We start from the raw sequence: 17549 nt of genomic DNA, 5'->3' as shown, positions 1-17549 counted from the left end.
ACAATGAATACATTCTAAAAGTTGATTTTTTTTAATAGCTATGTATATATTCTTAAAATAAGTATTTAATTCAATTATAGATCGGGATCGAGCTTCATTTTATTTTGATCATTTGAAGGAAAACACGTTTTTATGGGGGTATTTATTTATTATGAATTAATCACAATGAAATTATGTAAAACACACGAGACTGGCAAGTAGCGGAAGGTAATTATCATTCTAATATTTTTATTCTTAAAATTTAATTATGTGACAGGTGCATTTCAAATACACCTAGTTATAAAAGCCTGTGTGTCACGGGGTTGTGAAATATTGACATATTTTTTGAAAATAAAACATATTTTTAACGATCATAAAAAATATTACAGGATGTCTGCTGAAATCTCAGAGAAATTTGACCTGAAAACTTTGTTTCATCAATACAGGCGGGTAATTGCATTTTTTCATCTTTTCCTGACACATTACTTTGGATCATATTAAATTAGGTCAACTTTATACATATAGTTTAAATGAATGAAAACTCTACTGAAATAAACTGTCATTGAGCATATTGTTTTATTTTAAAAAAATATATTTGTTTTTTTTTTTATTTTAAGGGATCACACAAGGACTACGATCTGTTTCTCAATATTTTGTCTGACCTGCAAACAAAGGTTTTTCTTGTTTTTCATTTTATGATTGATATTTCTGTAGTTTTCACTATAAAAATATTCTCTAAAATGCATATTTTCTTTTTGTTTGTAGTCAGAAGATCTACGAGTTTACTTGAGAACTATCAAAGATAATGTCACAGAACTTTCCAGGGAATTTGAGGATTTGGTAGCGGTACTCTTGGTTCGTATCCAGTTATGTTCAGTGAAAATTATTCAAAATTTGTATTCATCTAAGTCATTAAACATAAGTTTACTGTAATTAATGATTTTTTATCACAGAATTAAAAGGCAGCTATAAAGTATTATGATTAAACAAGGACAAGTCTAAAGGGTAAACATAACACATGGCGAATCTATAAGATTATCAGGACACAGAACATACCTTAAAAATTAATAATTCCCTGCTTAACACATTAATTTTGTCAGAAATTGGACTGGGCCAGCAGAGATGTTTGTGTGGTCAGGGAGTACCAGTCCTTACTCCTGGGCCTGGTCTGTGCTCACACCTACTACCTGAGAGCCAGTCTACGCATGCTGGTCAAGTACTTCTCACCGCCTATTGTCAGTAAGTCGTAGACCCATTGCTGGTAAAGTAATTTTCTTTGCTCATTGTCAGTAAGCCTTTGACTCAGTATATACCGTAAGTACCGGTTAAATACTTCATTATATCCATTATAAGTAGGTCATTAACCTGTTGCTGGTCAATTACTGTGAAATCATTAGATTTCGTGGTGGCTCAATTTTTGTCGAATTCGTGGGTATCTTTAAACCACGAATTAACATCCTCAACAAATTAATAAATTAAGGTTATAAAGTCATATTCCTTTTGTAGGTATAAGAAAATACACGAAAATACATCCCCATGAACCTATAAAATTTCAGCAATCCACGAAAATTGGAATTTTAATGATTCCCCAGTATTTCTTTCTGTCCATTGTTAGTAATTCATAGGCTTATTGCTGGTCAATCACTTCTCTCCTTTATTAGTTATTCAGTGAGACAATGTGACTTGTCACTAGTCAAGTACTTTCTTTTATCTCATTTTTTTTTTATTAAAACAGTGAGACAACATATCAATGGTCAAATGCAGTCAGTCAGTCAATTCAGGGCATAATATGGCTTGCATGGGGGTCCTTTAAAAGTACCCATTCCCAATTGAAAGTGACTGTTTTTTCTAAAAATCTGATTGAAAAATTACCAAAATGATTGTGTCATATTGTGTTATAAAAGAAAGAATGCTGAATTTGAAACTATGTTGAGTGAGACATTCCAATATATGTCAATTAAAATATCTAAGTGTTCTGTTAAGTGTGGTTTATTATGGTAAAAACATTAATTTAATGATTATTCATGAAATATACAAGTGAAAACCAAGAAAACTGTATAGAATTTTTGTTGTTCTTTTTTGCATTGAGGTATATTTGTTTAAATATTTTCCCTAAAAAGCAATTTTTCGAGGAAAAATTTCCAATTGTAAGGGCACAGGATCCTGTACCAAGAAGTGTCAATTAAGCCCTGGTTATACAAGTGACACGGTTGTTAGCTATGCATATGTACTCCATCTCTTCCAATATCTGTAAGTCCTTAAACATTAGATGTCTTAGTGTTGGTCCTATATTTCACTCAGTCAGTTGTCAGTACATGTACCTGCATGTATGCATGAGATTTATAATAATTTGAAATATGACTACCAGATAATTGCACCCTTGCTCTGTTTTGTAATTTAAGAAAGCGATACAGAAGAAGTGAGTGATGAAATCAGACAAAGACAGGAGGCCGTCTTTCTGAATGTTCACATGGTGCTGAAAGCCATCTTGGATTCTGTCCCAATGTAAGGAAATTATTTAGATTTATTGCCTTTCTGAATATAAAAGCTTTGAAATGCCTTAAGTTTTGTTTGGAATGCAATTTGGACCTTTAAAGACTAACCAAAGATTAATGAGGTTTTCCATGTGAAATCTTAACGGCCAAATGATCAAATGTGAAAGGACTATACTCAATAAGGTCCTATTTCTGCCCCCAGTTTTCAAAAATATTTAAAGACATCATATCATACAGATTTAATAGATTATGAAATGAAATATGCTAGTGAAGGATTGCCAAAATCTAGAATTTTTTGCACATGGTTTGTTCTTCATGCGTCTGTGGCGTCATGTAATTTGACAATTTCTCACCATTTCTTCATGTTTACCAATAGGAAGTATAGAGCACAACCATTTTCACATATATTATTGTTCATATTATTTTGCATATCATATTTGAAAATGGTGTAGGAGCAAGCATGTGCTTGATATTTCCTGTTTAAAAAAACTGATAGGAAATACCCGGTACCTCATAAATACTAGTATATTAAATAAGATAATCATCAATGCATCATATTTCTATTATGACATCAATCAGACAATTTATCTTGTCATATACTTGAATTATATATTGTTTAGTCTTTCTTCATGCAAATTCCTTAGCATAATTCATAACTTTGAATTTTGGGGCATAAATCACTTAATGCTGAATGTAGCCATTTCATTCTGAGATCACATGACTGTAGGCGTTTAAAGCATTTTAAAGAATTTAGTCTATTACTTATATTTTTTTAGAGAGAGAGAACAACAAAATAGATCAATTCAAATATTGAGTTATGGTATTTGTTTCAGCACTAATTACAACCATACAAAAAAGGCAGGTTTGCAGCGATAAATTTTACAATGATGAGGCTCTCGCGAAATTTTCTCGCTCATGAATAAGATGGTTTAAAGTACTTCATCTGAGCACTTATTGTACATAGATATACCTTAGATGATGTTAAGTCCATTTTAAAAATGCATACTGGTATGTTGTTTACTTTTACAATAATTTTTTTAGGTCATCGACCATCTTAATGCCATTGTTGCATGATTTATTTCCGTACATTGGGAAGCCTGTGTTTGTACAGGAGTGCTTTGTTAGGAACCTGCTACAAATCACCAGCTATCTTCCCAATGGCAGGCAGAAAATCCTAGAGCTAATTACCGACAGAATGCTGAAATTGGACGTAAGTACTCTTTTTAATGGTTCAAAAATTCAAATGTCATTGAAAATTTATGCGTTAATTTCATAAGAAAAATAAATTAGTTAACTGAGAATACAGTATTTTCCATCAGTACATGTATATGAGAGAGAGACAGAGAGACCCACAGGCTTGGTTGAATAAACTGGTCTTGGGTAGTGAAAAAGTGGTTATTTTTGTGTGGGGGAAATTTACATTAGTTAAATGGTAAGCTTAAAAATCACGGAAAATACCACAGCGCATATGGTAAAAAAATTAAAACTTTAGAGTAGCAAATCACTAATCTGTGTATTTATTACCTAAGTGTATTATTTGACTATAGAAAACGCATACTTAACCAACAACGTCAGTAACCACTTAGAGTATATGGTCTCTCACTGGTGTATATTTGTACGGAGATAATGGTATGAGGAATGCATGGTGTTGGATGTTGAGAAAAATCTATTTTTATGAAAAAAGAATTGATTTGTAGTTTATTGTCTTATTAAATTGCATTAAAGTTTTAAACTTTTGTATAAGAGCATGTATCATATACTGTCCTATACCTATATGTACCAACTTTCTGAGGTTCTTCCCTCATGTAAAAATTGCCACCTGAATTATTCCAGGTCCGTGCACCAAGACAGAACATCCAGGAGAGCGAGGGTGATGAAGAAGACATGGAGGAGGACATTGTGTTTGATATTGTAAGTGTGAGAGTCAAAGTTCAAGGACATTGTGTTTGATATCACAAGTGTGAGGGTCAAAGTTCAAAGACATTGTGTTTGATATCATAAGTGTGAGGGTCAAAGTTCAAAGACATTGTGAAAGTTTTTAACTAATTATCATGATTTGAAAGATCTTTGATTAAAAGTTTCATGTGTATGTGTGATTTCTAACAATATCAGGATATAGAGCAAGACTTGACAAGAGATTTGGATAACAGAGATGGCAGTACATATGACAAGAAGTGCTCAGATAAGCCCATGACCCACAGGGAAGCTAACATCCTGGACGTCTGCATGCAGTTGACCTTGACCTACATTTCAAATGTCTGTTACTCAAAAGGTAAGTGAATATGAATCATTTTGTTGGTGTTGATGCTACTGTGTGATAAATGTAAGAAGACCTTTTGTATTTTTATAATACTCAAGGACAACAAAATCAGATTGTTGTCAACGTAATTATTATGAAGTTGTCTTGATTTCTAAATGATAAAAGCTGTTAGGCATGTACCAGTGTTTTAATTTATCACAGGAGTTTCATATGCAGGGTGTGATAGAAGATAAGATTTATTGTCTCAATCTTTGCATTTTGCTTTATATTTTATAAAATGGCACTGCCTGTGTATACATGAGAGTGTAGGTGGTATTGTTTACCTGACAGGTGAGTGTGACTGGGAGGCCACCAAGAAGTTGTACCGTGAGATGCTGCTGGTGTTTGACCGACTCATCCTCCCCACGCACGCCTCCTGTCATGTCCAGTTCATCCTGTTCTATCTCTGTAGCACCAAAACTGTGAGTAAAAGCAGCGCAAGTCTTACACACATTACACACTCATACTAGCGGCTCAAGTCTTACACAATACACACTCATACTAGCAGCTCAAGTCTTACACAATACACACTCATTTCTTGGCTGTTAATTTCTTTCATTTATTCTCCATTCAGTTTACTCCATTTCTCTATAAAAGTCTAATGTACCATTCTAATTGTTTACCTCATTACCTGTATGTTATAGTTTAGTGAATTATTTCTGTTAGATAAAGCGTTATACCTCTTTAATTTCAGCCAATCTGTGAGGGTTTTATTGACTACCTGTGGAAGAAGGTCCAGAACCCTAACACAGAGAGTGTGTTCAGACAGGCGGCGGTGGGCTACATCGGCAGTCTGTTGGCCCGGGCCATGTTTGTACCCGTCAGGTACAACTACACACAGTCCTCACATGTTCTACTCTAGTGATAAAGTAGTCCTATGTTACTTTAAATGAATCACTACACAACAAAAATGCCATGATACTGTACAGGGAAATATTTGCCCGTTTTATTTTCACTTCTTTTGCACTCGTTGTCAGCGTACGAATTTAGGATTGGGCAAATTCCAATGTCTCAAATTATCTCTCTTTAAATACAACTGTGTCTGAGCAAATTTAAGACAGGGCAAAACTGTTTGCAAGTGAAGAAGGGCGAAAACAACTAATATACAGTTAATCAAATTCATATGATCTCCAATTTGTAGTACATGTATCATATTTCTTTCAAATTCAGACATTCATGCATCAAATAAATTTTATACTTATTTTAGCATGATGCCCAATAGATTAATAAATGATAAAGAGATTAAATGTTCACTGTTATGTATTTCATGTTTTCCCAGCACTGTGACGGCGTGCCTGGACCTGATGTGTCAGTGGGTACATCTGTACTTGGACAGCACTAGTGAGGATGTGGTTAACGCTGACGTCAACCATCACGGCCCGTTCTACTGTGTCTGTCAGGCCGTCTTCTACGTCTTTGTCTTCAGAAGCAAGGAAATCTTTGAAACAAAGAAAGGTCCATATTTTACAGTGCCTTTTTTCTGTATAAATTTTGGTAGCATTGCAATAGTATTGATATTTTTTAAAATCCTGATGAGATACATTCAATAATCAATGTACAATAGCAAAGTTATTTGAAAGTGAATTAAATGGGTTTGTCAGCTACACTGTTTAGTATTTACATTGTATGTTTTGTTGCAGGCCACAAATGGGCGGAGAGCCTGAACTTCCAGAGAATTGTTACCAGTCGCTTGAACCCCTTGCGCATATGTCTACCTGTGATTGTCAAAACTTTCTCCTCCATCACAAGGTATTTTAAAAGTCTGGCAGTAACTCTTTTAAGGTTCCTCACTACACCCCATCTTCCCAAGTCAAGAGTTTCTTATGCGGTCCGCTCTACATGAACCCTTGATCGAATAGGCAGAGTTTGACGGGGTTAGAAACCTCTCACGCTGGTTTGTGTCATACAAATTTGCATGATTCAATAAGAAACATTTCAATAATGATGTTAATTGTGCATTGATCAATGTTGAACCATTGACAAATAAATTTGAGATGGATTAGTAAGTATTCGACTTACTGCTATTTAGTCTGAATGAATCCATCTTTTCTACAAATTTGATTTTGTTCATGGGAACAATCATATTGCTATATTGTTTCTGTTTATAACGCATTCTTTGATTGGTCAGAACAAGAGGTCACAAAAGTACAAAAATGAGTACATTCACTAGATGGCATAATCGTTAACCCACATATGTATTGTGTTTTCAGTCAAGGGTTTATGTAGAGCGGAGCGGATCAGAAACCCTTGGCTTGGGAAGATGCACTACACCTATGAAATATTTTCTCAAATTGGCAGAAAATGCATTGACTGAATTGATTTGGATTTACTTTGGTGATTGAAATTGTGAGATATTCTTGCATTACAATCTACGTGTACAGTGATAGTTTTTGTGTTACTTTTCTTTCAGAATGCATCAGCTGGCTTTCTGTGACACGATTATTGAGCGTAACAAGCGCTGTATTTTACCGGTGACCAGCAATGGCTTAGGATCATCCTCTGTTGTAACCACTCTAGATTCATACTTTCCTTTTGATCCTTACCTTTTAAATAGGTAATGTTTAACCTACAGGTAGTATCATAACTTTGAACGAAATATCGGGTTTTAAAGTGCTATAACTCCGATTCATGTAGAATATATCATAATTTTTAAATGTCCTGATTTTGCTTGTAGGTCTGGGCACTTTATCATTCCCTTGTATCGAGAGTATCAGGGCTGTATTGAAGAAGACCAAGAGCTTTCAAATGTAAGATAGTTGTGTCTAAAGCTTTATTTACATCCCTCAGTGATAATTTGATGTACGGTACATATAAATAATGGCTTCATTGCATTTACATGTACATTTTAATATATACTTAAATGACTAATTCACTATCCCAATACAGGATGAAGATGATTTTCTCCCTGATGAATCACCTTCCACTGTGGAACCCCAGAGTGTGTCCCTCGGTAAAACACCAACAGACTTTCTACACTATGGTATTTCTCCAGGCTTCAAGCATGTCCAAGACATCACTTGAACGTTTTACTATATGGACTCTGGTACCACTCTGTGCAATGCTCTGTGTCATAGAACGACATAGATTTAACAACTTTCTTGTTAGTGAGTTGCTGTTTGTCGAGTCAGCTGGTTTTAAGTGTTACTGTGTGTAACATGTCTTTTTAGGGTTGTTGTAGAATGTTTGACTGTACACCAACATTGAATTCATGCAAATTCACATGGTTGATACATGTATGTATGTTATGAAACAGAGATTTACAGCATCTTTTTTCAAAATAATGTTGTATTTGGATACTTGAAAAATATATTTTTTCTACAATTCACTGTTCCTTAAGATCAAAGATGAGGGGCAAGTTTTTCTGGTGTTTTACTTTTTTGTCAAACATAAACTCATTGTAACATTTTACCACATTATACAACAAAAATACTTCATGAAGAGTGATTTTGAAGGTCAAGGGCAATGGTGAAATTAGGTCACTGTGTAAGCTCACCCTCAAATCCATCTTGCTGTATTATAAATAAACACATTTGTTTTAGTGATGCCACATTTGATATAGTTTATCGAACAGATTACTTGTTATTACCTTTGTGTAATTGAACAGAATTTGCTGTTTTTGTGTGATATTTAATGTATATCAGGTAATTATTTGTATGGACTATTCAAGTTTCTTGAAAGCATTCTATTTAACTGCTGGTCAATAGCTTGAATATTACAGAGATTTCAGAAAACAAACATTTTTAAATTAAAAGTTATATCACAAAAATGAAACTGTAATAAAGAGAAGAAATGCATATGTAGCTCAAGTTATTTATTTCTTGTGTAAAACAGTACTATTAATTCATATTGGTATATATTGTAGTACAAGTACTCTAAATAGTTTTGGAAGGCTACTATTTAATACAAATGTAGGTTCAGACCTATGATCCCTGGTTGACCAAATTGTTTACCCTATTGAGCAATTCAGCAAGCTATTGAAAACGTATTGGATTCTGTAATTCGCTGTAATGTTTTGATTTCCCTTCTTCTAAGAGTGTTTATGATCTGGCCCAGTGGCACTCAAGTCCATTAAGATTTACAGATACAAGAGCAGACAATGGTTGAACAGAAGCTCACCTGAGCTTACAAGTAGATGAGTATCTGGTAAATAATAACATACAAAAACTGTGCATATGTGACGGTCAACTAGCTGTTAGAGCACCGGCTAGAGATTCAGGTGGCCTGGGTTTGAATCCCTGTCTGGTCCGTCGTTATTTTTCTTATTCTGTTGCAGAATAAAAAAAAAAAAGTTCTATTCGTGAAGATAGAATCTCTCTTGAAATGTGATTATAGATACATTGTTGCTCCTCTTTAAATAACAACATGTTTGACAAATACCATATCACAAACTGAAAAAGATCTCACCAATATATCTGTACAAACAATGAAAAGGGGGAGGTTTTTGAGGGTTCAACATATGACCACAAGTGGAGAATCAGTGTTCATCCACCTTGGTGGAAAATTTACCTGGTAAATGAAATAAAAATTTGCTGATGAAGACTTGAAAAGAATTAAACTGAAGGTGGGATCTTAAAGGGGCATGGTCATGATTTTGGTCAAAAATTATTTTTCTAGTTTTAATATTTACAATGCTTCAGAAAGGCATTTTTGATAGGCAACCGGAATTTAAGTGTCATTTGTTGAGTAATAAGCGAGTTACAGAGCTTGAAATCCTTCGCTATGTAAACAAAGCATGTTTACATTTTGAATGTTGAAGTAAAAATTCCAGTTTAAAACCTAAAACGAATGTGTTAAACGTTAGGAATTGCTTATTTATGCTTAAAATTAGTAAAAAGGTAGACAAATAAGCTGGAAAAAGATTTTTTATATGTGTATTGAACCTTTGTAAACAAAAACAGGGCACGAGCCTTGTTTACATGACAGAGAATTGTGAGCCCTGTATCTTGCTTATAACTCTACAAATGACTATCAAATTTTATTTGATCATTAGAAATGCATTTCTAAAGCATTGTAAATACTAAAAACATAAAAATAGAATTTGACCAAAATCATGACCATGCCCCTTTAATGAAGAATCATTTAAAAAGGAATACAAATTTGTGTAAGTTTCTAGTATAACATTAGCTGATGAAGTAAGGAAGTATATCCAAGATGGCGTCCTCTCATGTTATTTTTCCTTCTAGGTACCCACTTTTTTTTCAATTTTTTTTTTTTACACAAGCCCGTGGTTTATCCACCATTAATATTCCCACTAAAAAGTTGATATGATCTTTTAGGTCGATTGCATAGTGAAATCAGCATGATAATCTATGGGTACAAGTATTAAGATTTCCTTTTTTTGGAGAATGAATAACTTGCACAGATGTATGAGATAATTTATTAAAACAATTTCATGATTTCAAAATAATAAAAAAGATGAAACCATCTAAACAAAAACAAAAAAATGCCTAGAGGTTCACAGTAATGAGGGTTTGATCAGATCAAATACAACTGGAGAGACATGAATAAAGTAAGAGTACATGTAAGTAAATCCCATACAACTTTACAAAAATAGCTGTTCTTTGACACACAATGTTAGATGTAATTCTAATATTCTATAACTAAATGCATTTGTTCTTTCGCCATTAACTGATTATTTTACAGTTTATGCAAATTACATAACAATTATGGTTCACAGTGATGTCACAAATACCAGTACTGGTACCTTTAATGGAACATGCATGGATTTGTTTCTCTCTAAAGGACAAAATATGCTTAGATTGAGGATGTGGTGTCTCTAGATGTGCTCAATGAAGTAGGTAAGTTTTTGACTGGTATTAGTACAGGTACATGCATTGGTACAGGTACATGGCAAGAAAAACAAAAAGATCTACCAGGTGAAATAAATCTTCCATGTACAGGCCGAACTCACACACTCAGGAATTGTTCATTTACCAATCAGAATAACAAATGCTAGTATTGAGGGCAGCATTTGGATTTGGAACACTTAATATACAAATTCATTGAACATGTACTATTCATGTACATGTTAAATAATGATTATAGTATTAATAAATTGCAAACATAATTGTACAATAACACTCGAAATAACAGCTTGACATCATTACGATACAGAATTAGAGTTATCCAATGTTTACAGTCATGATAATCATTTATATCAAGAGACCAGTGTTTCTCAATCACTCTCTGGCAGTACACGTATCACATGATCAGTTGAGCAGGTGCCCTTTAAGCCATGAGACAAGGTGCTCGTTTCACCCATCGGAGACTGGGCCCCTCGCTCTCTTGGACTGGCCCCCTCTATTTGCTAGTGAAGTAAACCTCCTTGGTCAGCATGGAGGTGACACATGGGATCTGTTTCTTCTCGTTCATGTCGGAGTGGGAGGTGTTAGACTGGAACTTGTTGGCGACGATTTGATTGACACGTGTCATCATGGTCAGGAGGTCCACTGTCTGGCCATGCTTCATCAGGACCTCAGACAGCGCCTGGACGAACCAGGAGCCATTGGTCGAGTTCCTCCAGGAGTAGTAACCTAGGCAACAGAAACAGACCTGTGTTAACAGGATAGTCATTGACCAAAAATTATGGGATGTCTTGTGTTTCTTACTAACGTTTTCATACATATTCGTATGAAATGAAATTATTTCTCTGAAAGTTGCATCTATACACCCATAAACATGAATTACTAGTACATAAGCATGGAATAACTACATGTATTAAAGATCAAGAATTTTACAAGACTACACAAAATCAAAATCATTCTAAAGCAAGTTATTTCTCTTATGTAAATGCAGCTGAAAAGGCTTTATAAAAAATCTCTCAAACAAGATGATATTTCAATAATGAAGCTTATCAGGTACAGCAATCAATTTTAATACAAGACTACATTTGATTAAGTTTACATTGATTTCAACTAAATAAAAGAAGCTCCTGTTAAAAAAAATTAATGTCTTCTTTATTAGTTTTAAATACCTTGACTGATTAAACCTCACAGGGACAATCATCTACAGAAAACATTTAAACTAGTCTCATCCTGTTGGCCAAGATCATATTACAATATTTAAGTTGATAGTTTTAAGAATGAAAAAAAAATCCACTGATGATAATGAAAAACCAACTATTGTGTGTTATAGACCTTACATGGTAGTGTTATTCTTCACTTTCAAAAAAGTAGGTCAATGACCTACTTTTTGAGTTAATGGCCATTGAATATGTTTTGAAAATTTGAGAAAAATCCATAAAAATTTTAGACTATGATTGAGATTTTCTTAATTGTGAAAATAATACAAATTGCTTAACTCTTTAACAAATGAAATACAGTTTATGAATGGTAGTGACATTAAATAGATACAAAGCATTAAGTTTTCATTCACAATTTTTATAGATATTCTAGTCCGAATTTCCTCTACCAGTTTTCCAATTACTACCAATTTTTGATCCAATATAACAAAAAACTGAATGATGATAATGCTAAAACATTTATAGTATTAAACGAAGTATATTGACTTTTCTCTGCTGGCATAAAGTTTATATGAGGTAAATGATCAAAATTTTGAGATATGGTGTCTTTTATCATTTTTTAGCATTTTTCAATATTTTTGTAGTGTGTGCCATGCGATTATCTAAACGAAAAAGCAAGATAAAACCAACAAAAAATAGGCAAAATTATGTTGAATAACAAATAAAATCTTAACTTTAAATATTATAGTACTGCCAAAAATATTTCAGTGGAAAACAAAATCTGACAAATTTAGTCCGAATTTCCTCTGTTTCGCTAAAAGTCAAACTTTGTGAGAGCCTAATTCCATAATTTAATAAAAATATCGATTGTTATGTCAATGATAATTCATTTCATAAATACTTTTTGTATTTAAAACAAATTTTACTCATGAAATTGAACTTTTTAACAATCGGGATTTGAGAACTCAAACCCTGAGTAAACAAGTTCCTTAAAGAGGAAATCAGAGATGCGATTGGCAGAGAAAGAAAACGGAATAAATTAAGTCTGCATTGATAAATAAAATAACTATTTTGACTGTCAAATCTGCAAAAACCTGCACTTCTACAAAAAATTCACATCCCTGGGAAATGTTATCATCCCTTTGAATCTCATATTTTGAATCACACAATTTAAAATCCCTTAAAGTGTGTCAAATAAGGCAATTGAAAAGAAGAACTTTACATATTAAATACACAGTACTGGTAAGTGTCTATGACATAATGAAACCAATGTGTTCTATTAAAGCCCTCACCTGGAACAACTGAATAAGCAATCAGGAAGTCGGCCTCTGACGGGATCTTCTGGAGAGAAAACTGAGGCTCTACGTCCATGAAGCCTTTAGCATCTGCGACATTCATATCCACGCCGTCATCAAACTTTGTTCCACGGCAAGCCTGCATCACAAGAGAACCAATTAAAAGGCTGGCACCATTGTCAGCTTTAAGACAACATGAACTTGGTCTGAAACAATCTTTGTCAGCAAAGGTGGAATGAAAGAGGGCTAAATTATTATCAACGATCTATCATAGTGATTCATTCAAACATCTTTGCAATACACCTATGGACAAGCACTTGTGATCACCTGGATAAAGAAGATTTTGGGTTTTCCTGCCAGAGAGAGACATTTGTTGCCTTTGAAGGGCTCCATCAGGTCATTAATGGGGATCATTCTGTCTATCCCCCATATAAATCCATCCTCCCCATGGGACAGAATGGCGCAGGTGAAACAGTCGTTGTCTCTGTGGTCCAATTCGGCGGCTATAAATGAAGGATTCAAACTGTCAATTAAGTCGTAATGTCATACATATATGTCAATCAAGCACAGTTTAGGAAATGACTATTTCTTTAACATGCAACTTTGAATTTATAAAGCAATGTAACTGAAATAATGCAAGACGAGGATTTTGAATGGTAAAGATAAACATTAATCTAGATTATGGTATTAAGTAGATACAAAATGACTACCAATATATATAGATTAAGGAAAAGAGTCCCATTTGGACCCCATATATCAACATATTTAAAAGCATTTTAAGTAACTGGTTAATAATTTATTCCATTTGTATAAGAGTTGACAAATCAAATAACAGAATAAAGTCTAAAAATTGTGAAATAGCAACACACAATCTTAATCACATTCCTGAAAGGATGAATATTTCCTCAGTTTCTGACCTTTCTGTAGTGTAACTTTGATTTCCTCTGCTTTCAGGTTGTGAAAAAGATCTACATCGAAGTCGAGCTCGGACAGACGGCAGCAGAGAGCGGAGGCGTCCTGGTCCGTGCCATTCCGCTCGTTCAGCCCAGTGTTAGGGTTAAACTTCTTGTTGTTGATGATGATAGCTTTACCCCTGTTTGGATAGTCCATCTTGTACTTGTGGGAGAAGAACTCGGTCGCTGTCTGTATTGTAGTGGCAACCGGTTTACCACTGTAAATTCAGTTCATATCAATTAAAATGTATTTAAATCAAACTCTTGTAATTTTATAGAGTTTCTGACATGTATATATAATTGTATCACTTTAACTACTGTTGAAAAATGAAGAGTTATGAGAAATGTAGTTAGTAAAAATTTTCTTATCATTATTTAATTAGAACAACTTTTTAAAATGTTTCTGCTTTTGGAGAAATGGAAAGTATGATCATAATGAAATATAATGACACAGAAAGCAGAGAAGTAAATGATAAACATTCCTACACATTGTAATTTATAGATTTATTATTAACCGATCCAGACTAGTGAGGTATGAAAGATACTGGAAATGAAGAGGTTTCAAGCTGCAAGTCATTAATAATCAACAGAAGAGTTATCAATTGACAAAAAGTAAAATAAATGAATTAATACTTTGGTAACTAACTAAAAGATCTAACATGTATTCAAGAAAACATTCCATTCTTACCGCTCTTTTCTTGAAAATGAAAAAAATTCAAAGAAAATTATTCCAAGACTATAATTAATACTTTTCAGCATCAACATTGTGTTATTGTGAACGACAATATCTCTACTGACATGTTTCATGGTGTGTATTATGGTAAATATCCCAGCAGATAAATAGCCATTCATAATGCCATAGAACATTCAGACTACTAACCATATGTAGGGCACTGTACATGACAACTGGTTGTCCTGTAAAAAAATATTTTTACCTTTGTGATTTTGATTTTCCGAATGGGAAGGCATCTGTCTCTGACACAGGCTTAGCATCAGGAACATCAGTGTCTGTATTCAAGAAAAATGCTCTTTAGTCTATAGAAATATCCGAATTGATTTTAAGATAGAGGACTTATAGAAACTGAAAGTACCCAAAATTGTCATAAAAACTAAAACTGTAAAATTGAACCAACTTATATAAGATCCCTGTATTAAATTACTTTGCTAAATAATATATAACTTTAGAATATTGCTACTGTGTGGGTAATACCACAGGAGTCGGCGATTTTATCAATTTCTTGAAAATAAATGAGAAACTGGCAAAATCCTACCAGTGAGCTTCATGAGCGTAGTGAGCGAACGCTCGCGAAGCTCACTGGTAGGATTTTGCTTGTTTCTCATTTATTTACAACAAATTGATAAAATCGCCGACTCCTGTCACAGGCTGTGGCAATATGAAGTAATTCTGTAGTTGTATAGATAATGGCGTGCATAAAGAGACACAAGGCTGTACAGAAATTACTACATTGACGTTATTTATCAAATGAATAGGCCTAAATATTTATAAAACGAGATTGATTCTTCGGTTTTACCTTCAACCCACCATCAATTTTAATCGCAACATGGCAATAATTTTGAGAAATATGATTTATTTCGAATTTTCTCATTAAAACATGCAATATAATTATATCACTTGTAAGACAGTGATATACTTTAACGTTAGATATATAACACAATGTTACTACGTACTAGAAACACACTCTGGGCTCATCGCTTCTTCCATGATTCAGATCTATACGGTTAATACTGATTTGTTTTTGCTAGGATAACCTCTTCCTTTCGCTTTGTTCGTTCGACTATTCAACTTTCGGAATTACACCAGTTTCTAAAAATAGAACTGATGATAAAATGTAGACAACTCGTTCGTTAATTCTATTCGTCATCTCTTTTTTGGTACAAGTTGGATAATTTTTAAATAATAATAAAAAAAACACCCGAAAATATTTTTCATACGTCTTATGTAGATCCACATATATGGTTCAAAGCCAATGTTCCTCTTTACAAAAACTTCAAACTTCACCACCCGAAAATCACGTTTTACTACATTCAGAGACGTTTTTTTATGTCTCTGCTACATTTAACGTAACCCGCGCGCTAAGGTTCAGGAGAAAGGACTATATATGGTTTGAGCCTAAAATGGCCCCCTAAAATGAACATTGTCATTTTACTGTAATTCTTTGTTTTATTTGTACAAATATACATTTGAAGTTTTTTCATAATTTTCATTTCGATTTCAGTGCCCACAATTTAAAAATATGACATCATAAAGTTTACCTTTTCCCGCCATTTTCTCATTTTTAGCATAAAACGGCTTGTTTTAAGGCAGTTTTTCTTTAAGGAAACATTGAGCGACTGCTTGAACAAACAAAATATTTTCACCAAAGATGTATCTCTCCAATACTTATAAGTGACAAAAAGTTCGTTCTTGTTCAAAGAGTCGCTCTATATTTCCCATTCGAAAAAAGATAAGAAAAATGTCAATTTTTGATTGATTTTGATTGAATTATAAAAATAGCGTCACTTCTGACGTCATATACTGACAGTGAGTGCATATAAATCAAATAAATAAGTAAAAAGCATACTTCATGTCAACTCTTTTATAAAATAACACAACAAAGAAATGTACCTGAATCATTTTAAAAATAGCGAATTTTGGGGGCCAAATTTGACTAATATCATATATAGTTCTTTGGTATTTAAAAAAAAAAACCCAAAAAAACCAAACATAGTTATCCCTATTTTAATTTGACCTTTTCCAATTCAATTATACTAAGTACTGCAATCTGTAGAAATTCGAAATGTCTAGAGCACATAATGGACTCTATATCAAATACTCAATAGGATTAAATATTAGCAAATATAACTATTAAGGAAGTGGCCAATACATAGCTTGAATACTCACTGTATTTGTATTCATGTAAATGAATAAACATCATTAGTTTGAAAATTTTGTTTGTTTTAATTTTATCGCCTTCTCTCTTAGGTTTAGGACGTAAACGTAGAAATAACTTTAGGCGGCCTTACACCTTTATGTCAACAAGATTCGTGCCCTGTTTTTTGTTAACATTGCATGGTTTAATATAAGGAATAAGGAATCATTCTTTGAGTATTATGAGGTGATAAGTTTGGGCTTGATCAAATCCAATAAAGCCCGAAGGGCTTTATGATAGATTTTATCACGCCCCGACCGAAATTATCACCTCATAATATTCAAAGAATGATTCCTTATTACTTATATTTATATAATTTTAAGCCATCGTACGATTAAATAAGCAAACCCCGCTGGCGCCTCAATTTGGCGTCATTTGTATTATGGGTAATATAGTACAAAATCGATACGTAGTGTTATCACAGGCAAAGACACTGGAAAATGAAATATATACTGGTAAAAATTCTTTTTCAAGCTGATTTCTCTCCCTTCTAATTCATTTTAAACATAAATAAATTGATCCTAGCGTCTATCCCATTCAATTTAAGTAGTACCAAACTAGGGCTCCTGGGCCAGACTGCAGACTGCCAGCTTGTGGAATGTGTGACGTCACAGGAATGTTGAGTATTTTTAGCACA

The 17549-nt window shown here is 33.5% G+C and overlaps 2 protein-coding genes across 2 annotated transcripts; one reads left to right on the top strand and one right to left on the bottom strand.

Annotated features, from left to right (window-relative positions):
* Positions 1 to 60: 60 nt before the first annotated feature.
* LOC105342052 (RNA polymerase I-specific transcription initiation factor RRN3) lies at positions 61 to 8567 on the top strand. The gene is made up of 16 exons (XM_066066114.1): positions 61 to 207; positions 369 to 429; positions 597 to 653; positions 745 to 834; positions 1080 to 1218; positions 2382 to 2484; positions 3516 to 3684; positions 4308 to 4385; positions 4587 to 4746; positions 5065 to 5195; positions 5468 to 5598; positions 6053 to 6228; positions 6414 to 6522; positions 7184 to 7327; positions 7448 to 7520; positions 7660 to 8567. The coding sequence occupies exons 2-16, from the start codon at positions 370 to 372 to the stop codon at positions 7792 to 7794; spliced, it is 1755 nt and encodes a 584-aa protein (XP_065922186.1). The 5' UTR covers positions 61 to 207; position 369; the 3' UTR covers positions 7795 to 8567.
* A 1567-nt stretch (positions 8568 to 10134) lies between these two features.
* On the bottom strand, positions 10135 to 15776 carry LOC105342048 (caspase-7-like). Its single transcript, NM_001305322.1, is given in 6 exon segments — positions 10135 to 11306; positions 13027 to 13168; positions 13357 to 13532; positions 13947 to 14200; positions 14918 to 14990; positions 15672 to 15776. Coding segments are annotated over 6 exon segments (912 nt in total). The 5' UTR covers positions 15706 to 15776; the 3' UTR covers positions 10135 to 11073.
* Positions 15777 to 17549: the final 1773 nt, after the last annotated feature.

Source organism: Magallana gigas, chromosome 7 (genome assembly GCF_963853765.1).
Source record: "Magallana gigas chromosome 7, xbMagGiga1.1, whole genome shotgun sequence".
NCBI classification, from domain to species: Eukaryota; Metazoa; Mollusca; class Bivalvia; order Ostreida; family Ostreidae; genus Magallana; species Magallana gigas.
Note: the sequence above shows the minus strand (reverse complement) of the source record. Positions and strands in the feature narration are given on the sequence as shown.

Excerpts from the sequence above, each read along its gene's own strand:
- LOC105342052 (XM_066066114.1), top strand. The coding sequence starts at position 370 with ATGTCTGCTGAAATCTCAGAGAAATTTGACCTGAAAACTTTGTTTCAT. Across the intron at positions 835-1,079 it reads ATTTGGTAGCGGTACTCTTG|AAATTGGACTGGGCCAGCAG; the intron begins GTTCGTATCCAG and ends TAATTTTGTCAG. Across the intron at positions 1,219-2,381 it reads CTTCTCACCGCCTATTGTCA|AAAGCGATACAGAAGAAGTG; the intron begins GTAAGTCGTAGA and ends TTGTAATTTAAG.